Genomic DNA, 21983 nt, shown 5'->3' on the forward strand with positions numbered 1-21983 from the left:
AACTGAAGCCCCAGAAAGCAAAACATCAGATGTGGAAGGACTATCATATATCAGTTTCGTACAACTTCCAGAATTATTACACAGCTCAAAGACAATTAAAGGTGGAAACCGGGGACCAACCTGGAAGGCTGCACTAAACGAGATACCACCCACTTCCGAGTCCTTCACACTTTTGCCTGGTGGTCTTCACGTTCTCTCTGAGTTGTGATGACAATGTCAAAGGAAGAGTATTTTTATTTCCAAGTAAGACTAGTCTCATTAGGTTTGGCCTGATTATCTGTATGGGTACACGAGGAATTTTAACTTGCTGTATATGCCTTATGAAGTCTCTGTAAGACAAGACCTGCACAGTACTGAACAGCTAAGGCCACAAGCTCAATGTTCTGTCTGCAAGTCTTCCTGAGGAATGTCAGATCGGACTATTACAATCTTCTATTTTACATTAGCCCGAGGCTGAGAAATCAAGTCCGTGCAACCCTCTACTGGATTTCATCTGGACTACTTATAAATTTGGGGTAGTTCCTCTGTTCTTCAGGTCTGCACCTTACAGTTTTTGAATGAACAATGTCTCTACAGGATTTAAATAAAATTCACAATACCATTAAGAGAAACATCACAGTCTTAGGATATAATATCAAACTGAGACAACGTATATAATTGTAGAACTCATTAAGCACATTTTTAAGGTTGAAATTTTGAAACACTAATTCTATTCTCATTGTTCATATTAGAGAAAGGCATTAAAACTTCTCTAGTTTAAATGCCTTTTTGCCTGCATAGAATAGTTAAATATTCAGAAAGGTTTGTTTAGATACTGTCACTCCTATCATTAACCAAGAGGAAAGAGGCAGAGTATATAGTCAGGTACATACAGGATGTCATGCCTCCATGTTGGATTTATAGTTGGGTTACAGTTTCTTCATGGGAGAAGCTGCTCCAACAGCAGACTGTGTTGCCACTCACACTGCAGAAGGGTGTGGAAGGGGAGGGGTGCAAGTTCTGCTGTCCCCACTTTCTACCACCTGTTGCACAAGTCCGGCACCTCTACCCTTGGGAGGTCCAACAACAGTTGGGATTCCCAGTGAGGTCAGCCACTAGGCTCCACTATGACCCTATACATCAGAATCCATCCATTTCCCATAAAGCTGTCCTAATGGACTTTGCACAGGACGTTCCAGTCTGCAAAACCTTTTCAAGAATAGCTGCTCATTTATATACGCAGGCAGTCTCCTGCCAGAGCAGGCTGGTTTTCAAGGGTCTTCCTGCACAATGCCGCTTGGGAGTTCCAGACCAAAATATTCCATAGAAACAATGCTACTGGGTGAAGTTGATCTTAGAAGTCAGAAACCGATGCAATCTGTTTGTGGAATCCAATAAAATTCCTCACTACATCCAGAAGTCATGACAGTTGTGTGGGGGAAAATAAACATACTTAATTATTTTTTAAAGCATTTTACATTTTAATGAACAAGTGCGTTTTTTTGACAAAGAAGTTTTAATTTATCTTTTAAAAGCTTCTTTTATTCAGGGGTGGCACCTGTGGCTGAAAGGGGTAGGGCGCCGGCCCCATATGCCGGAGGTGGCAGGTTCAAACTCAGCCCTGGCCAAAAACTTCAAAAAACAAAAAACAGAAACTTCTTTTATTTCTGAATAGTTGGACAAAATGTTAAGAAAATATGTGTGGATCTTACTACACATTTTAGCCCTCATAGAAGGCTAAAAGTACTGGGCTGTCTGGGTGGACTCCAGTGTCCTGGTACTTCTTCATTGTCCACAGTCCGGCTGTTCCAAGAAGTTTGCTTTGAAGGGTTCAAAAGTATAGCCCCCTTAGTCCCTTGCTGGCAGTGAGAGTGGCGAAGCCCCATCCTCTCCACACGGTCGGAGACGTCCCTGCTTTCTCACCTCCCCAGAGAGTGGATGTGCAGGGTCAGTGAGGCAGGTGAAGGGGAAGTAGATGTGGGGCTGGAGGGACAGTCCCTCTCTCTGCTCACCCAAGTCCCAGGGTTAAATAACTTGACTAAGTTTCTTGCCTCCTGACTGGAAGCAGGCGAATAGTTAGCTCTTTAGAAGTTTACTGAAAATGTTACTACTGGTAAAACTTGGTAACCACTAGGGGCTGAGAGACACCTCCATAGAGCCCCCTCCTCCCTCTTTTTGCTGGGCCTGGTGAGCGCGGAAGGGGGTGTAGAGTCTTTCCATTTGTGTAGAGTCAGGCTCAGAGAAACTAAGTGCTGCCTCTTAGGAGGCTTTCCTTGATCCCAGCACTGTGGATCCCAGCTTGCTGCCATTGGTTTTTATCTATGTCCCTAGTTCTCCTCTCTGCAGGGAAAGACCAGCACAGGGCCTGGCCCAAAGCAAGCATTTGTATGACGCAAACAATAGAATAAAATGGTTTATGTGGCAACAAATAGAATAAAGTTAATTTGCTATTTGGGCATTCAACAAATCTTGATGGAGTTGGTGTGGGGGGGTGGTGGTGAGAGGGTTACAGATGGAGGAGAGAGGGAAGAGGAAGCCCAGGGTGATGAAAGGAGTGGGTAAGAAAATGATAGGGGACACCTCCACCAAGAGGAACCCTGACCTGGAGGTGGTTATGAGAAACAAGGAGTCTCAAGGGCACCTAGGCCCTTCCCCTCTCCTCCATCAGAGGCTACACCCTGAAAGGTCCAGCCTGGCCTGAGCAATGAAGACAGAACAGAAATCAAGCCCCCAAATTTGGTGATGGAAAAAGGAAGACAAAGGACATCTAAGAGTTAGCAATATGGGCAAGGATTGCCGTGTGAAGATATACCAAAAAACACCTGTGACTGAGGATCATCTGTATATACAACTATGAGCAAAACCCTCCAGGTAGTGGAAACATTGGCCCTCCCACTCAATTCTTCAATTATGCATAAAAGCACTTACCATGAATGGAATAAATGATGATTTTTTTAATACGTAGCGTTTTTTGTGGTGGCAGATTAAGTTGGTAAATATTTTTCAGTTGTGCAAAATATGCAATGTATCTACGCTGCAAAGAAAAAGAGGCCTCAGTGTCAGTGTAGATGAAAAGTCTGAAGTCACCATTCCTAACTTTTTTCTTTTTGTAAAGGCAGTAAGTAGTTAAGGAAACATTTACTGGGTACCATTATAGAAGTCAGGATTTTTATGGAGGCTGCCTCATGAGTGATGATGGAACTTGGGGGCTAAAACCCAAAAAGGTCAGTACTGTGCGGAAGTAACAATGACGGAGCCACGTTTGGCTTACAGGCTGCTCATGACTGAAAGGGCAACTGATCAGAGTCAGCAAGAATTCAGCCACAGCATTACCCGTATGGGGTAGGAGCTTAGCTGTGTCAAGATAGAGAAGGTCTGTGGTTCTGTGGAGAGTAGCTCTCTGGGCCTGGGAGAATGATACATGTGAAAACTCAGCATTCTCAGGTCATTCTCCTTTTGTTCATGCTAGCTAGACTTTCTTCACTTGCCATTTCCTCAATTCTGTTTTCACAAGGAAGCCCTGGAATTCTTTTAGCCTTGGCTTTTTCCCGTGGCTGAATGTTGACAATGGCTGCCTTTGAATCTTTCTTAAAGGAGTTGAAGAGTCCTGGTACTGAATCAACTGGGCTCAGAAGTTCAGAGAGTCTTCCCTACCCACTGAGAAGTGTTAATAAAATTAACTGCCATACTTTCCCCTAGCAAGGGCCAGTCCAGAGGAAGACTCATGTAAGTTCTTAACTTAGAGATGGATAAACAGTAATCAGTAGGACACACACAATGCAGGGTCTGAATGTGGTGACAGCTGAGAATCACCCCCTGCCACAGAGGGCACTGTGTCCTGGGCCCTGCTAATATAGCTCTCCAACCTGCAGCAATGCAGTCCTTGCAATACTAACTCAGTGGGTCAGAAGAGATTCAATTGCAGCCGATGGTGTTCCAGTTCTGGCCTAAAGTTATGGAAAGTATGCACAACTGCATAAAAACAGAGAAAGGGAGAAGTGCTGGGTGAGCTACATCTAACACGCCCGTGGTGGCCACCAGATGCCCCGAGGACCTCCAGCTGCTTTAGCTCCCACACTGCTTTCTCTTATAGCTCAAGACAACAAGGGCTCTTAACAAAAATTAATACAATTGACAGATAGTAAGCACTCACTACAAACAATATTATGAACAGTGGCAAGGCACTTTGGGATGCAAGTGGAAAAGGGGATAGATATGGGGCCTGGATTTTAAAGGGGATACAGAAGTCACCACAGCAAATATCTACAAAAGAGAGTAAAGTGACTTAGTCCCTAAAAGAAGCACGAAGGGCTATAGGAACTAAAGAAAAAAAATAGCAAGAGACTATTTCAGACTGGGAAGGGAAAGAGAATCCAGGAGAAAGGCCCATGTGAGCAACGGCATCAGGGTGCAAAAGTGTCCAGAGGCTAGGAAACAGCAAACAGTCTAGACATGTCAGAGTGTGGGAAACGTCAATGCACAAAGTGGAAGAAAGGTTGGAATCATCACACTGTAGAAGATGTTCAGAGCCAGGTTGAGATACTTAGCTGCCATTGGTAGTTGGGAGACATTATGGATTTGGAGCATGGGAATGGCACCATCCAAGCTATGCTTTTGTAACTTCATGTGATACTTTTAGCTTAGGGTCTACAGCTATCTTTGTGTTACTTTTGTCGTGGGTGGGGGAGAAAAGTGGACTTATTTTTAAAGGTCTATGGCAAGTAATTACAGTGTTATTCTAACAGGGCTAAGGGGCTTATTTATCTCCCAACACTTCACTTCAAGAAAAACTCATTCACAGCTATTTCCAAATCTACTTAAGAATTCCCAACCAGTTCTCATTTTGATTTCAGGTGCAGTACAGAGGAGAAGCTGAGAACAGCATGGGAAATCAAGGGCTTCAGAGTCTGACAGATTTGGATTTGAGTGCTTAGTTCAAGAAATTAATTTCTATGAACCTCAGTTTCCCAGTTTGTAAATGTAAATCATAGTGGAGTACTTACAGAGTTACTGAGAATCTAAATGAGATAATAAATAAAATAACCCCGAGAATGATTTGACAAAGTCTACAATGTGGTAGAGTCTATAGGATAAATGTCCTGGTTTCCTCAATAAAAAAATCACAAGGAATGAAACAGAGGTAGGAAATCCATAAACTAGAAGAGATACAAGACATAGCAACCAGGTGAAATATGTGGACCTTGTTTTGATCCTGATTGAAACAAACTACATTTCAAAAGACTTCAAGACATAACAAGTTAAATTTTCATGTCAGAAAATCATGGACCAGAAATTTGCTATTACTAAAATATTTTTCAGGTATACTATTTATTAAAGTTTGGGGTTTTTTAAGAGTATTTATATGTATGTTAAATGTCACAGTAAAATACTTTTGGGATAAAGTGATCTGATGATGGAAATTATTTCAAAATAATCCAGGTTTAAGGAATGAAAGCGTGGAGGGTAAGGTTAGGGGGTGTGAGTGGAGTGGGACAGGAATGGATGAAATGTGGCTGGTTGCAGGCCAGACTGATTGTTCAAGAGGTGTGATGACTTCAAGGAGTTTATTAATGATTCTCTTGACCATTGCATATGTTTTTAAACTTCACAATAAAATATTTCAATAAGAAAACTTAGGGGAACAGCATATATTTTACAAAGCTGTTATGAATATTAAATGAAGTATTTATAAAGTACAACATTATCTGGTATAATAGATTTTTAAAAAACATGTTCAGAAGGTATAATAGAGTTTTTGAAAAGTGCTTGTTTCTCTTTTTCATTCTCTTTCAAAAATGCAACCTCTCTCCAACACATACACAAACACACAAGGGAAGCATCCCCAAACAGTCCTTGTGATGCTCTCCAAGGATGACTTGCCCTGGAAGGGTTTGTGAAAGCCGCAATTCCTCTTTACAGAGAAACCCAGGGCTGGTGACTTTAGATAATCCTGAGGGGTCTGGAGCCTTAGGTATTGGGCCTTCCTTCTTTGGGAAGGGAATCAACTCCTGAACTCTGTAAACAATCATCAGTAAAAAATAATAAATGGGACGCTCTGAGAACCCAGAGTGCAAGGCTTGGGCAGCACCTGAGGTGCAGGTCTTGGCACCCGGGACAGATGGAGGCCTAAGAGCTACTGCTGATCACCACAGGAGAAGAGTCCAAAACAAAACCAAGTAACAGGTGCAATTCTTAGTCCATGCCCTTAACAAAACCTACATTTTTAAAAAGAAACCTTACCTGTGAAGGGGTTTCGAAGCTCCCAGATTTACTGGTGTTTGATGCACTTGTTCGTCGTTCTTGAAAAAAACGAAGGCTGTCCTGTAATAAAAGGGGACAATTCAACCATGGTTCATCGTGACTCTTTTTTCCTCTATATTAGGCATTCTTAAAGTTTCTAAGGGCACATGATTTCCTTAAATAGTGGTCTCTGGGCAGAGGCTGCCCAAAATAACAAAGCAAAATTACATCCAGGGATTCTCTCATTCAAACAGGCATAAAACATGGTACTTGGAGATCTCTAAAAACTTTAGAGATCATCTGCTCCAACCCTTCTTCCCATCTTTCCATCTTATGGACACGAAGACTGAGACCTAATGATAACCAAGCAGCTTGTCGTGAAGACGGCACAGCCGTTAGAGGGAGCTAGGGTTCTGGATCAGTGGCTTTGGAACTCTTTGTATTTTTTTTCAGCTGCAGTTCTAAAAGATAAATAACCTAGAACACACACACATCCACATGTACTTTTTAATATTTCATATTCTTCTCTATTCCATTTTACTTAAAATATGGTAGCTGCAACCTAGTGAGTTAATTTTACAACTCTCTGATAGATCATGACCAATAGTTTGAAAAACACCCAATTTAAAGGCCCCTTGTCTCTGATTAGAAGAGCTGAAGGAGGTGGAATTAGAGTGCTGGGCATCACACCAAATCTTCTCCTCATCTCCATAACTGAGGTTAAGCAACTTGAACAGAGCTGCTAGTGGTGTGTCCTGGAAGTGGTAACTTCTCAGCAAGCTAATGGCAGAAAGAGGACTGAAACCCTGATTTAAGAAGAAGAAATAGCCCACCTTGTCCTTTCAGAAATTTCCAAAGATCACAGATCCCATGTATGTTGACTATGCAAAGCTAATTCAGGAGAGACTTTGTTCTAATGAATCTTGGTGTTATTCTCATGAGGAAGAAAAAGTCAATTTACTGGCAGTAAGAGCAGACTAGGACTAGGGTGAGGCAAGTGAAGCATCTTGACTACCGAGATGCGTTTTTTTTTTTTTTACTTGCATAACGTGGCTTTCTTCATTTCACCATAATCCTGCCCTACTGAGAGCTGTCCTTATTTAAAGTGTTAACACTGTAGACATAAGAGTGTTTTTTGGCATTAATTTTTATATTTACAATATTACACTAAAATATTATTTATCTTAATTGTTACGAATTTTGACATTCCCTTTAATGTTCTGCCTCACCAATCACACCTTAGTCCTGGCCCAAAGCAAGAGGTTCTTGAGTCAGTTACTATTAAGAACTAGTGCATGCTAACAGGGAAGTATCAAAACCAGACTTTTCCAAAACTGCTTTCCCAGCTACTATTTCACTTAAGCACCGTGACTTAAAGAAAACATCTTAACATCCTACCAGTGATGTTTCAGAACTGACAAATTCAAACAGCATAAGACACAGAGTGCAGTAACATCCTTCATACCTCTTCATTTACACATATTCCTCTTGCAATGAGGTAGGCACAAGCCATAATTCCAGTTCTTCCTAGAAAACAAAGAAGTTGGGTCAAGGAATCATTGTTCATGATACTACTTGGTATAAAAATACACTCAGACATATTCAAAGAGTGCATTTTAGATCCATATTCTTTCACCTTGAAAGTACTTGTCCAAAATATTTCAATTCAGAAATGCCCAAGATTCACTGCTTTGTGGTCATACGTGGAATCTGGTGTTTTAACTATTGGCATGATATATGTGTGCATGTGTGTATCTTTCTTTCTTTCTTTTTTGAGACAGAGTTTCACTTTGTTGCATTTCTCTTGATTCTCTATTGCTAAAGATTACAATAATGGGAAAACGCAACCAGCTTTGTTCTAGGACTGTATAGCTAAATCACTACTTATTAAACACTAATTATACACCCTATTTCTCTAAATAATAGAAATAAAAGTAGTACCTATGGAAGATAACACAGGATTGGAGCTCCAAACACCATCTCGGAATTTCAATAACCCTCATTCCTCCCACTTCTGAGTTTTTAATTGTGTTACAAAAGTTTCCAAACATATGAAAGTAGAGAACAATATATTAATTCTCATATCTATTCCTATATTTATTCCTATATTCCTATTCCTATAATTATCAGGATTGTGCTTTATGTATTGAATTTCTCTCTTCTTTTCGCTCCTTTCTTTGCGCTCTCTCTCTTTCTTTCTTTTCCATTGTAGTGTTTGAAAGCAAACCCTTGATTTCCTGCTTCATGTCATTCCATCCTCAAATATAATTCATCTTTTGTCCTGCATTACAAAATTTGAGTTTTTGAAAAATAACATTTCCACAACAACAATCAAGGCACAAGCTACCAAAACCTTTGGGATACTGCAAAAGCAGTTTTGAGAGGAAAATTTATCACTTTAGTTGCCTACATTCAAAAAACAGAAAGAGAGCACCTCGACAAACTCACAAGCCATCTGATGGAATTGGAAAAAGAAGAACAATCTAAGCCTAAACCAGTAGAAGAAAAGAAATATCCAAAATTAAATCAGAGATCAATGAAATTGAAAACAAAAGAATCATTCAGAAAATTAATGAAACAAGGAGTTGGTTTCTTTGAAAAAATAAATAAAATAGATAAACCTTTGGCCAGACTAACTAGAAATAAAAAAGTAAAATCTCTAGTAACCTCAGTCAGAAATGATAAAGGGGAAATAACAACTGATCGTACAGAGATACAAGAGATCATCTCTGAATACTATCAGAAACACTATGCCCAGAAATTTGACAATGTGAAGAAAATGGATCAATATTTGGAATCACACCCTCTCCCTAGACTTAGCTGGGAAGAAATAGAGCTCCTGAACAGACCAATTTTAAGCACTGAGATTAAAGAAACAATAAAAAAGCTTCCGATCAAAAAATGCCCTGGTCCAGATGGCTGCACACCATAGTTCTATCAAACCTTCAAGGAAGAGATTATTTCTGTAGTGCAGAAATTATTCCAAAAAATTGAGGAGGAAGGAATCTTCCCTAACACATTCTACAAAGCAAACATCACACTGATACCAAAACCAGGAAAAGACCCTACTAAAAAGGAGAATTTCAGACCAATTTCACTCATGAATATAGACACAAAATTATCAACAAAATCCTAGCCAATAGATTACAGCTTATCACCAAAAAAGTCATACATCATGATCAAGTAGGTTTCATCCCAGGGATGCAAGACTGGTTTCACATACACAAGTCCATAAATGTTATCCACCATATTAACAGAGCAAAAATAAAGACCACATGATCCTCTCAACAGATGCAGAAAAAGCATTCAATAAAATCCAGCATCCTTTTCTAATTAGAACACTGAAGAGTATAGGCATAGGTGGCATATTTCTTAAGCTGGCCAAAGCTATCTATGACAAACCTACAGCTAATATTTTACTGAATGGAGTAAAACTGAAAGCTTTTCTTCTTAGAACTGGAACCAGACAAGGTTGTCCTCTGTCACCTTTACTATTCAACATAGTGCTGGAAGTTCTAGCCAATACAATTAGGCAAGACAAGGAAACAAAGGTAATCCAAATGGGAGCAAAGGAGGTCAAACTCTCCCTCTTTGCTGACAACATGATCTTACACTTAGAGAATCCCAAAGACCCAACTATAAGAATCCTGGAAGTCATCAAAAAATACAGTAATGTTTCAGGATATAAAATCAATGTCCACAAGTCAGTAGCCTTTGTATATGCCAATAACAGTCAAGATGAGAAGCTAATTAAGGACACAACTCCCTTCACCATAGTTTTAAGGAAAATGAAATACCTAGGAATATACCTAACAAAGGAGGTGAAGGACCTCTATAAAGAAAATTATGTAGCCGGGTGTTGTGGCGGGCACCTGTAGTCCTAGCTACTTGGGAGTCTGAGGCAAGAGAATCGCTCAAGCTCAAGAGTTGGAGGTTGCTGTGAGCTATGTGATGCCATGGCACTCTACCTAGGGCCATAAAGTGAAACTATGTCTCTACAAAAAAAAAAAAAAAAAAGAAAAGAAAATTATGAAATCCTCAGAAAGGAAATAGCAGAGGATATTAACAAATGGAAGAACATCCCATGCTCATGTCTGGGAGGAATCAACATTGTTAAAATGTCTATACTTCCCAAAGCAATCTACCTATTCAATGCCATTCCTATTAAAATACCAACATCGTACTTTCAAGACTTGGAAAAAATGATTCTGCGTTCTGTATGGAACCAGAAAAAAACCCTGTATAGCTAAGGCAGTTCTTAGTAATAAAAATAAAGCTGGGGCATCACCATACCAGATTTTAGGCTGTACTACAAAGCCATAGTGGTCAAGATAGCATGGTACTGGCACAAAAATAGAGACATAGACACTTGGAATCAAATGGAAAACCAGGAAATGAAACCAATAACTTACAACCAGCTTATCTTTGTTAAACCAAACAAGAACATACCTTGGGGGAAAGACTCCCTATTCAATAAATGATGTTGGGAGAACTGGATATCCATATGTAAAAGACTGAAACTGGACCCACACTTTTCTCCACTCACAAAAATTGATTCAAGATGGATAAAAGACTTAAATTAAGGCATGAAACAATAAAAATCCTCAAAGAAAGCATAGGAAAAACACTGGAAGATACTGGCCTGGGGAAAGACTTCATGAAGAAGACTGCCATGGCAATTGCAACAACAAAAAAAATAAACAAATGGGACTTAATTAAATTGAAAAGCTTCTGTATAGCTAAGGAGACAACAACCAAAGAAAATAGACAACCTACACAGTGGGAAAGGATATTTGCATATTTTGAATCAGACAAAAGCTTGATAACTAGGATCTATAGAGAACTCTAATTACTCCACATGAAAAAAGCCAACAATCCCATATATCAATGGGCAAGAGACATGAATAGAACGTTCTCTAAAGAAGACAGATGAATGGCTAACAAACATATGAAAAAATGTTCATCATCCCTATCAGAGAAATTCAAATCAAAACCACCCTGAAATATCATCTATCCCTAGCAAGAATGGCCCACATCACAAAATCTCAAAACTACAGATGCTGGTGTGGATGTGGAGGCAAGGGAACACTTTTGCACTGCTGGTGGGACTAGAAACTAGCACAACCATTTTGGAAGGAAGTATGGGGTAACCTCAAAGCACTCAAGCTAGACCTCCCCTTTTATCCTGCAATCCCATTACTGGGCATATACCCAGAAGGAAAAAAATCCTTTTATCATAAGGACCCTTACACTACACTGTTTATTGCAGCTCAATTTACAATCGCCAAAATGTGGAAATGGCCTAAATGCCCACCAACCCAGGAATGGATTAACAAGCTGTGGTATATGTACACCATGGACTACTATTAACCATTAAAAAAAAATGGAGACTTTACATCTTTTGTATTAACCTGGATGGAAGTGGAACACATTATTCTTAGAATTCTCCACAAGAATGGAGAAGCATGAATCCTATGTACTCAATTTTGATAAGAGAACAATTAATGACAATTAAGATCATGGTGGGGATGGGGGAAGGGAAGAGCAGAGAGAGAAAGAAGGAGGGAGGGGTGGAGAAAGGAAAAATAGAGAGAGGGAAGGAGGGTGGGGGGTGGGACCTTGGTGCGTGCCACACCTTTTGGGGGCAAGACAAGATTGCAAGAGGGACTTTGCCTAACAAATGCAATCAGTGTAACCTGGTTTATTGTACCCTCAATGAATCCCCAACAATAAAGAAGAATAAATAACATTGTCGTTTTTATTTCTACAATGATCTGTAGGTTTTGTCTTAGCCAGTACACAATGGACTTAATCATTTTATATAATTCCAAACTTACACTTTTTACCAGATGTACAAAAAATTTTATGTTCTATCCTTTTAAAAATCTTTAATGAACTGCAGAAAGGAGTTTGTACCATCCCTCGCTGTAATATAGAAAAGCTACTTTTTTTTTTTTCCAGATAGTGTCTCACTCTGCTGCCCAGGCTCATGTACCATGGCATTAGCCTCAATCACAGGAACTTCACCCTCCTGGGTTCAAGTGATCCATTTACTGTTAACATTTGGATTTTGGAGGACATCTCTGAGTCTCTTTTCCCATTTGGAAGAAACTTCTGAAAAGTTTCTTTGTCAATTAAGGGCATATCATGAGTAGATTCTTGTGGCTGTGGGATAATTGTACTGTTGACATAGTAGAAGCCTTCTCATCCTTTCAAGCAGGGAATCGTAAAAATTATATATACACACCTTAAATATTTTATTGTAACATCAAACGTAAACATTCATTCTCTAACCTTCAGACATTCAACAAAGGCTTTGACTTTTTATGTTTATATTCCCCCAAATGGAGTTCTTTTTTGAAAAATCCTTACCAATTTCATAAATCATTGCATCACCTATGATCTCTCATTTTCTTTATTGAAATCTAGGTGCATATTCTTTCTAGATTTTTCTCTAGAGTTTTCTCTCAATATTTTATAATAGTCTTGTTTGCACTTACTTTAGCTGCAATTTGGTTGTAGCCCCTCGACTTCATTGAATCTTCCTGATACTTTTAATTTATTCTTCATGAAATTATAACTTTTTATTCACTTTAACATGTGACAGATTTAGAAAATATTTTATTATATGATATATTTTAATAACAAGAGAACAGAAAGAGAGGTGGAAGCAGAAATACATAGGCATACTGCAGAGAAGTATACTAGCTACCAATTTTCAACATGCCATGGACACTGTGTTTATAAAGGAAATGGAGAACATTAGATATTAAATGATTCTAGTTAAGTCTATCTGACATCTCTAAATACAATTGAATTCTTAGCCTTCATAATGATAATAACTGATATTTGGGTAATGCTTTCTGGGTCTAAAATAATCTTTACAACAACTCTGTGAGGAGATTAACTATGTAAGGAAGAGGAAACTGAGCTTCAGTGAATTTCATAGATTTTCACATAGTTAAAATACAGCGAGATATCTTAATGCCAGTGAAGAAGGTAAAAACATGCCACTCTAGCATACTGATTATTTTAAGTTAAAGGCACATGAAAAACATCAGGTTCAAGATTGCTCTGACCTTTCTCATCCGCTTTCTTACAAGCAGGAGATGCAGTTCCTGTGAGAAAGGCAACCCATACTAGAAGGAAAGTACCATTCTTACCATCAAGGACAGACAGTCAAGGCCAAATAAAACCTTGTTCTCCTGGCTTCTGCTTCACCTAATTAACTACTTTAGCCCAAGCCCCTTTCACTTGTCACATTTCCATAATTCACTAAACTTTTCTACTTTAGTATATAAATGTTCATCTCTAACTGTGTCTTTGGTCTTCATTTCCTTATAAGAACTTCCACGTTACATAAAACTTGTATCAAATATATTTGAATGCTTTTCTTTCTCTTTTTATAAACTGTTATTTACTTTTTATTTCAATTGATGTAAGGGGTACAAATTGTTTTTTGTTACACAGATGAATTGCACGATGCTGAAGTCAGGGCTTTTAGCATACCCAGCACCAGGATAGTGTACGTGGTGCCTGATGGGTAATTGTTTATTGCTCCCCCCGACTCCCACCCTCCCTTTAGTTTCCAGTGTCTATTACACACTTTACGAATGTATGTACCCATTGTTTAGCTGCCGCTTCTAAGTGAGAACATGTGGTATTTGTTTTTCCATTCCTGAGACACTTCATTTAGGTTGCTGGTCTCCAGTTCTCTAATTCCATCCAAATTGCTGCAAGACATTATTTCAATCCTGTTTATGTCTGGGTAGTACTCCCTGGTATCTATATACCACTTGTTCTTTCTTCACTCATCAGTTGATGGGCACTTAGGTTGATTCCTTATCTTTGCAACTGTGAATTGTGCTGTGATGAATACTCAGATGTAGGTGTCTTTTTGAATCATGGGAGAGACCCAGTAGTGGGACTGCTGGATTGAATAGTAGGTCTGTGTTTAGTTATTTGAGGAGGCTACATATAGAACCAGATCCATGATTGTTGCAGTTCTCTTACGTTTCCAGTTTCCAGGCCAGTGATTTACTGATAAGAACTTTGTAACTTTCCCTTTCCCAAATCCATCCCCTTTGAGTTCTCATTTTCTAGAAATGGTAATACCTCCTTGCAGCCACATGACAACTAGAAGGTGTTACACTACTTATTTGTCCAGACAAGACAAGAGAAGCAACAGCCCACCCCAAATCTTGTCCGAGGATGTGCTGAGCAACCTAGCCCCATCCCATCTGCACACAAGAATGACTATTAGTAACCCCTAGCTCATCAGATTACTAAAATCTCCACCCAGGGAGGGACTTTTCTGCCATTTTTTGACCATGGGATATAACATGTGCCAGTATGATTTTTCACTGCACTGGGGTAAACTGCACACCGCCACCAACATGTACTGATGCTCATTCACTTCATGCATTATTCATTTCACCTCTAGAAAAAAACCCTGACCCTGTCAGTTGGGGAGGATTTGAGGCAGTCCACTCCCCCAACCTCCCACTCCTCCACAATAAATTTCCTTTCTTCCTTCTTGACAATCTTTCTTGTCTTAGTTATTGGCTTTCTGTTTCATGAGCAATTGAGCCTAGCAAAACCCCCTTTGTGGGTTCATTAACAAACACTTTTCCATAGAGCTTGTAATAGTTTACGTTCTCACTAACAGCATGTAAGTGTTGCCTTTTCACGGCATCTGCACCAAGTCTGTTGTTTTTCGACATCAATAATGGGCACTGCCAGGGGAAAGGTGGTATCTCATTGTAGTTGGTTTTGATTTGTCTTTTCCCGATGATTAGGAATGTGGAGCATTTTTTCATGTTTGCTGGCCATTTATGTATTTGGTTTTGACGACATTCTATTCATGTTTTTTGCCCACATTTGGATGGGTTGTTTATATTTTGTTGCTGATTTGACTTTTTGTAGATTCTGAATATTAATCCTTTGTTGGATGGATACTTTGCAAATATTTTCTCTCATTCTCCAGGTTGTGTATTTACTCTGTTGATCATTTCTTTGCCATGCACAAACTTTGTTAATTTAATTAAGTCCATTTATTTATTTTTGTTGTTGCTATTCTTGCTTTTGGGATTTACCTTATACATTCCTTGCCTCAGCCAATGTCCAGGAGAGTTCTTCCTGTGTTCTCCTCTGGAATTTTTGTGTGTCAGTTCTTACATTAAGTCTTTAATCTGCTTTGAGTTAATTTTTGTGTATGGTGAGAAATAGGGATCAAGTTTCATTCTTCTGTATGTGGATCCCTAATATTCTCTGCACCATTTATTGACTGGGCCAACCCGTCCTCCAAGCGTGTTGTTGTCTGTATTATTAAAAATCAGATGGTTGTAGCTATATGGTTCTTTTTGGGTCTCTAGTGTGTTTCACTGATCTCTATGTTTATCTTTATGTCTGTGCCGTATGCTTTAGTCACTATGGTATTTTAGTATGATTTGAAGTTGTGTCATGTGATGTCTTCGGATTGCTTCTTCTGATTAGGACTGCTTGGGCTATTTGGGCTCTTTTAAAAATTTTAAGTACCCAATTGCTTTTCTAGAATACTATGAGGAACCAACAAATGATGAAGTGACAATGTTTGCATTTGTCAGGTAAGGTCCCTGTTATAGTTGTGTCCAGGAGGTGCGCCATATACCCTTACATTGTGTCCAGTAGTTGGGAGAACACCAATCCCCCTCCAACCTCCCCTCTGCCCCTTTCCTCCTCGCTGCACCCATCGACTTGAATAAAATTGAGTTTTTATCATGTGGGTAAGTATTAGTTTGTCTGCTGCCTTTATATTAGTATTGCATACATTGGATACTTGCTTTTTCATTCTTGTGATACTTTACTAAACAGAGTGTTCTCCAACTCTATCCAGGTAAAGTTTCCATTCTTTTTATGGCTGAATAGTATCCCATGGTATACATATACCACAGTTTGCCAATCCATTCATGGGTCAATGGACACATGGGCTGATTCCACATCTTGACAATTGTAAATTTAGCTGCAATAAATAATCTCGTACAAATGTCCTAATGATAAAATGATTCTTTTTCTTCTGGAATAGATGCCTATGAATGGCATTGCAGGATCAAATGAAAGGTCTGTTTTTGGTTCTTTGAGGATTCTCCATACTTCCATAGAGGTTATATTAGTCTGCACTCCCACCAATAGTAGAAGAATGTTCCCTTGTCTCCACATGCACAGAAACATCTGCAGCTTTGGGACCTTGTGATATGGTCTATTCTTCTGGAGTTAGGTTGGCTTTGATTTGCATTTCTCTGATGCATGGGGATGATGAGCATTTTTTAATATGCTTGTTTAGCCATCCATCTGTCTTCTTCAGGGAAGGTTCTATTGATTAATTTGAGTTCTATGTAGATTCTGGTTATGAACCCTTTGTCAGATTCATTACATGCAATATTTGGGCTCTTTTCTCATTCCAAATGAAATGTAGAATTTCTTTGTCTAGTTTTGTGACAAATGACATTGGTATTATGATGGAATTATGTTGGATGTATAAGTCACTTAGAGCAGTATGAAATTATTTTTTGGTAGGATTATTTTATTTATTTTTATTAAGTCATTTGTACATAGATCATGAATACATTTATGTTATTATGGGATTCAATGTGTTGATTATCTGTAAAAATTGGAGTGCTTACATCCTACTAATCAACATAGCCTTCACCTCATTTACCCAATTACAGCATTAAGACTTTGTGTTCTATACCTGATAGATCCAACTTGTACTTGCAATATGCTACATGGGTGTGGTCCCCCTACTAACCCTCCCTTTATCAACCTATCCCCCTCCATTCCCCTTATCCTCCCCTTCCCTCCTTCATCCTAGGCTGTAGTTGTGTTTCATTTTTCATATGCAAGTATGAGTGATTATAAATTGGTTTCATATTTTTACTGAGTACATTGGATATATATTTTTCCATTCCTGAGATACTTTACTAAGAAGAATATTTTCCAGCTCCATACATGTAAACACAAAAGAGGTAAAGTCTCAGGCGGCCCTGTGGCTCAAAGGAGTAAGGCGCCAGCCCCATATGCTGGAGGTGGTGGGTTCAGCCCCAGCCAAAAAAAAAAAAAAAAAAAAAAAAAAAAAAATGAAATAAAATAGAGGCAAAGTCTCCATTTTTTTTTTTTTAATGCTGCATGGTATACATATACCACAATTTATTAATCCATTTATGGGTCAATGGGCACTTGGGCTTCTTCCATGCCTTGGCAATTATGAATTGAGCTGCAATGAATAATCTGATGCAAATATCTTTATTGCCAAATGATTTTTGGTCCTTTGGATATACACCTAGAAGGGGAATTGCAGGATCAAATGGCAGGTCTTCATTTAGATCCCTGAGTGTTCTCCAAATTTCCTTACAAAAGGAATGCACTAGTTTGAGTTCCCACCAGCAGGGCAGAAGTGTTCCCTTTTCTCCTCATCCATGCCAGCATCTGTAGTTTTGGGATTTTGTGATGTGGGCTACTCTTACTGGAGTTAGATGGTATCTCAGAGTGGTTTTGGTTTGCATTTCTCTGATGATTAAAGATGATGAGCATTTTTTCATGTGTCTATAGACCATGCATGCTTCTGTTCATGTCTCTTGCCCACAATAAAATGGGATCACTTGTTTTTTTTTTACTTTGAGTTCTCTGTGGATATTGGTTATTAGACCTTTGTCAGAAATACAACTTGCAAAACTCCTCTCCCATTCTCAGGGCTGTCTATTTGCTTTACTTAGTGGGTTCTTGGCAGTGCAGAAGCTTTTTAATTTGATCAGATCCCAGTAATGTATTTTTGATGTTGCTTCAATTGCCTGGAGTGTCCTCCTCATAGAGTATTCTCTCAGGCCAATTTTTTCAAGTGTTTCCCCTGCACTCTCTGTAAGAAATTTTATAGCTTCATGTCTTAAGTTTAAGTCCTTTAACCAGTGAGAGTTCATTTTTGTTAGAGGAGAAAGGTGTGGGTCCAGGTTCAGTTTTCTACAAGTTGCCAGCCAATTCACCCAGCACCATTTATTAAATAGGAAATCTTTCCCCAAATTTATATTTTTCATAGACTTATCAAAAATCAAGTGATGATAAGTGAGTGGGTTCACCTCTTGGTCTTCAATTCTGTTCCATACATCTACCTCTCTATTTTTGTGCCAGTACCATGCTATTTTGATCACTATCGATTTGTAGTATAGTCTGAAGTCTGGAAACATGATTCCTCCCAATTTGTTTTTATTTCTGAGTAATGTCTTGGCTATTTGAGGTTTTTTTCTGTTTCCATATAAATGAAGTACTAATTTTTCCAGGTCTTTAAAGTATGACAGAGGTACTTTAATAGGGATTGCCTTAACTCCGTAGATTGCTTTAGGTAGTATAGACATTTTAACAATGTTGATTCTTCCCAGCCATGAGCATGGTATATTTTTCCATTTGTTAACATCTTCAGCTATTTCTTTCCTCAGAGTTTCATAGTTCTCTTTATAGAGATCTTTCACATTTTTAATTAGGTACACTCCCAGATATTTCTTTTTTTTTTTTTATTATTGTTGGGGATCCATTGAGGGTACAATAAGCCAGTTACACTGATTGCAATTGTTAGGTAAAGTCCCTCTTGCAATCATGTCTTGACCCCATAAAGTGTGACACACACTAAGGCCCCACCCTCCTCCCTCCATCCCTCTTTCTGCTTCCCCCCCCATAAACTTAATTGTCATTAATTGTCCTCATATCAAGATTGAGTACATAGGATTCATGCTTCTCCATTTTTGTGATGCTTTACTAAGAATAATGTCTTCCACTTCCATCCAGGTTAATACGAAGGATGTAAAGTCTCCATTTTTTTTAATAGCTGAATAGTATTCCATGGTATACATATACCACAGCTTGTTAATCCATTCCTGGGTTGGTGGGCATTTAGGCTGTTTCCACATTTTGGCAATGGTAAATTGAGCTGCCATAAACAGTCTAGTACAAGTGTCCTTATGATAAAAGGATTTTTTTCCTTCTGGGTAGATGCCCAGTACTGGGATTGCAGGATCGAATGGGAGGTCTAGGTTGAGTGCTTTGAGGTTTCTCCATACTTCCTTCCAGAAAGGTTGTACTAGTTTGCAGTCCCACCAGCAGTGTAAAAGTGTTCCCTTCTCTCCACATCCACGCCAGCATCTGCAGTTTTGAGATTTTGTGATGTGGGCCACTCCCAGATATTTCATCTTCTTTTGCACTATTGTAAAGGGAATAGAGTCCTTGATTGTTTTCTCCCCTTGAATATTGTTTGTATATATAAAGGCTACAGATTTGTGAGTGTTAATTTTGTATCTGGGGATGTTGCTGTATTCCTTGATAACTTCTAGGAGTTTTGCAGTTGATTCTCTGGGGTTTTCTAGATATATAATCATATCGTCTGTGAAGAGTGACAGTTCGATCTCCTCTGGTCCTATTTGAATCCTCTTGATTGCCTTCTCTTGCCTGATTGTGGTGTCTAACACTTCCATTATAATGTTAAAAAGCAGCGGAGACAGTGGGCATCCATGCCTGGTTCCTGATCTGAGTGGAAATGATTTCACATTTATTCCATTAAATACGATATTTAATGGATTTGCTGTAGATGGGTTTGCTGTAGATGCCCTCTATCAGTTTAAGAAATGTGCCATCTATACCTATTTTCTTAAGCATTCTGATCAAGAAAGGATGCTGGATATTATCAAATGCTTTTTCTGCATCTATTGAGAGAATCATATGGTTTGTTTTTTTAATTTGTTTATGTGATGTATTATATTTATGGATTTATGTATATTGAACTGTCCTTGGGACCCTGGGATGAAACCCACCTGGTTGTCATGTATAATTTGTTTGATGTGTTGTTGGATTCTGTTTGCTAGGATCTTATTGAATATTTTTACATCAATATTCATTAGAGATATTGATCTATAATTTTCTTTTCCAGTTGGGTCTTTTCCTGCTTTGGGTATGAGAATGATATTTGCTTCATAGAACGTGTTGGGAAATATTCCTTCTTTTTCTATGTTTTGGAAAACGTTAAGTAATATAGGTATTAGTTCCTCTTTAAAGGTTTGGTAGAATTCTGATGTGAAGCCATCTGGTCCTGGGCTTTTCTTTTTGGGGAGATTTCTTATAGTTGATGCTATTTCAGAACATGTTATAGGCTTGTACAACACTTCCACTTCTTTCTGGATACGTCTAGGAGGGTGGTATGTTTCCAAGTATTGATCTGTTTCCTTCATATTTTCATACTTCTGAGAATAGAATTTTATGTAATATTCATTAAGGATTTGTTGAATTTCTGAGGAGTCTGTTATTTGGCCTTTATCATTTCCGATTAATGAAATTAGGGATTTTACTCTTCTACTTCTGGTTAGGTTAACCAAAGGTTTATATATTATTGACCTTTTCAAAAAAACAGCTTTTTGATTGGTTGATCTGTTGATGATCCTTTTGTTTTCAATTTCATATAGTTCTGCTTAATTTTAGTTATTTCTTTTCTTCTGCTGAGTTTAGGGTTGGAATGTTCTTCCTTTTCCAGTTGCTTGACATGTCCCAGTAAGTTGTTGACTTCCTCTCTTTCCATTCTTTTTTTTTTTTTTTTTTTTTTTTATTTTTATTGGTAAGTCATAGCTGTGTACATAGTGAAATCAAGGGGCACAATGTGCGGGTTTCATCTTGCAACACTATAAATTTTCCTCTTAAGACTGCCTTTTTGGTATCCCAGAGGTTCTGCTAGTTCATGTCTTCATTATCCTTTTGTCCCAAAAATTTGGTAATTTTCTTCTTAATCTCATCTATGACCCAGCTATCATTCAGCATGAGGTTATTTAGTGTCCGTTTTTGTATGGGTATGCAGATTCCTGTTGTTACTGATTTCAACTTTTATTCCATGATGGTCCAAGAAAATACAATGAATGATTTCTATTCTTTTAAATTTGCTGAGGTTAGACTTATGACCTAAGATATGATCAATTTTGGAGGATGATCCAGGGCTGATGAAAAGAATGTGTACTCAGGTTTGTTAGGATGAAATGTTCCATAGATGTGTGTTAAATCCAAATGTCGAATGGTTAAGTTTAAGTCTAAAATTCATTTGCTTAGCTTCTTTTTGGAGGATCTATCCAACACTGCCAAAGGAGTGTTAAAATCTCCAACTATTATGGTGCTGGAAGAAATCAAGCAGAAATCAATCAATCTGATGTCTGTTAGAGTCTCTCTTATAAATTGAGGCACATTTTGCTTGGGTGTATAAATGTTAATAATTGAAATCTCATCATGTTGAGTGTTTCCATTAATGAATATGAAGTGATCATTTTTATCTTTCCTTACTTTTGTTGGTTTAAAACCTATTGTATCTGCCAATAAAATTGCATCACCTGCTTTTTTTCTGATTTCTATTTGCCTGAAATATAGATGACCATCCCTTCACCCCTGAGTCTATGTTTATCTTTTAAGGTAAGGTGAGATTCTTGAATGCAGCAAAGGTCTGGCCTGAGTTTTTGTATCCAGTCATCCAACCTGTGCCTCTTTAGAAGGCAATTTAAGCCATTCACATTAATTGGGAGTATTGATAAGCCAGATAGTATTTTGGGTACTGAGATTTTTTAAAGTCCACTGGTCATTTTTAATTCTTTCACCACTGTGTAAGTTGGAATTTGATCAAAAGTTTCTGAATGAGTTTACTTTTGTGGTGGAGGATTGTGCTGGTTATAATGGAGGATAGGCCTGTGAATATCCTGGAGAGCTGGTTTAGTTATGGC

At 38.4% G+C, this 21983-nt stretch overlaps 1 protein-coding gene across 1 annotated transcript in view; it reads right to left on the minus strand.

The window, feature by feature from the left end:
• The window catches only part of LOC128566484 (phosphatidylinositol 3,4,5-trisphosphate 3-phosphatase TPTE2-like), an 87954-nt gene that overhangs the window by 6093 nt on the left and 59878 nt on the right, over window positions 1–21983 (minus strand). Inside the window, exons 13-15 of the mRNA XM_053563329.1 lie at window positions 7685–7746; window positions 6220–6300; window positions 2908–3013 (exon numbers count right to left, since the gene is read on the minus strand). Of these exons, the coding sequence (XP_053419304.1) occupies window positions 2908–3013; window positions 6220–6300; window positions 7685–7746 (249 nt within the window). The remainder of the gene's footprint in view (window positions 1–2907; window positions 3014–6219; window positions 6301–7684; window positions 7747–21983) is intronic.

This window comes from Nycticebus coucang, chromosome 15 (assembly GCF_027406575.1).
Source record: "Nycticebus coucang isolate mNycCou1 chromosome 15, mNycCou1.pri, whole genome shotgun sequence".
NCBI classification, from domain to species: Eukaryota; Metazoa; Chordata; class Mammalia; order Primates; family Lorisidae; genus Nycticebus; species Nycticebus coucang.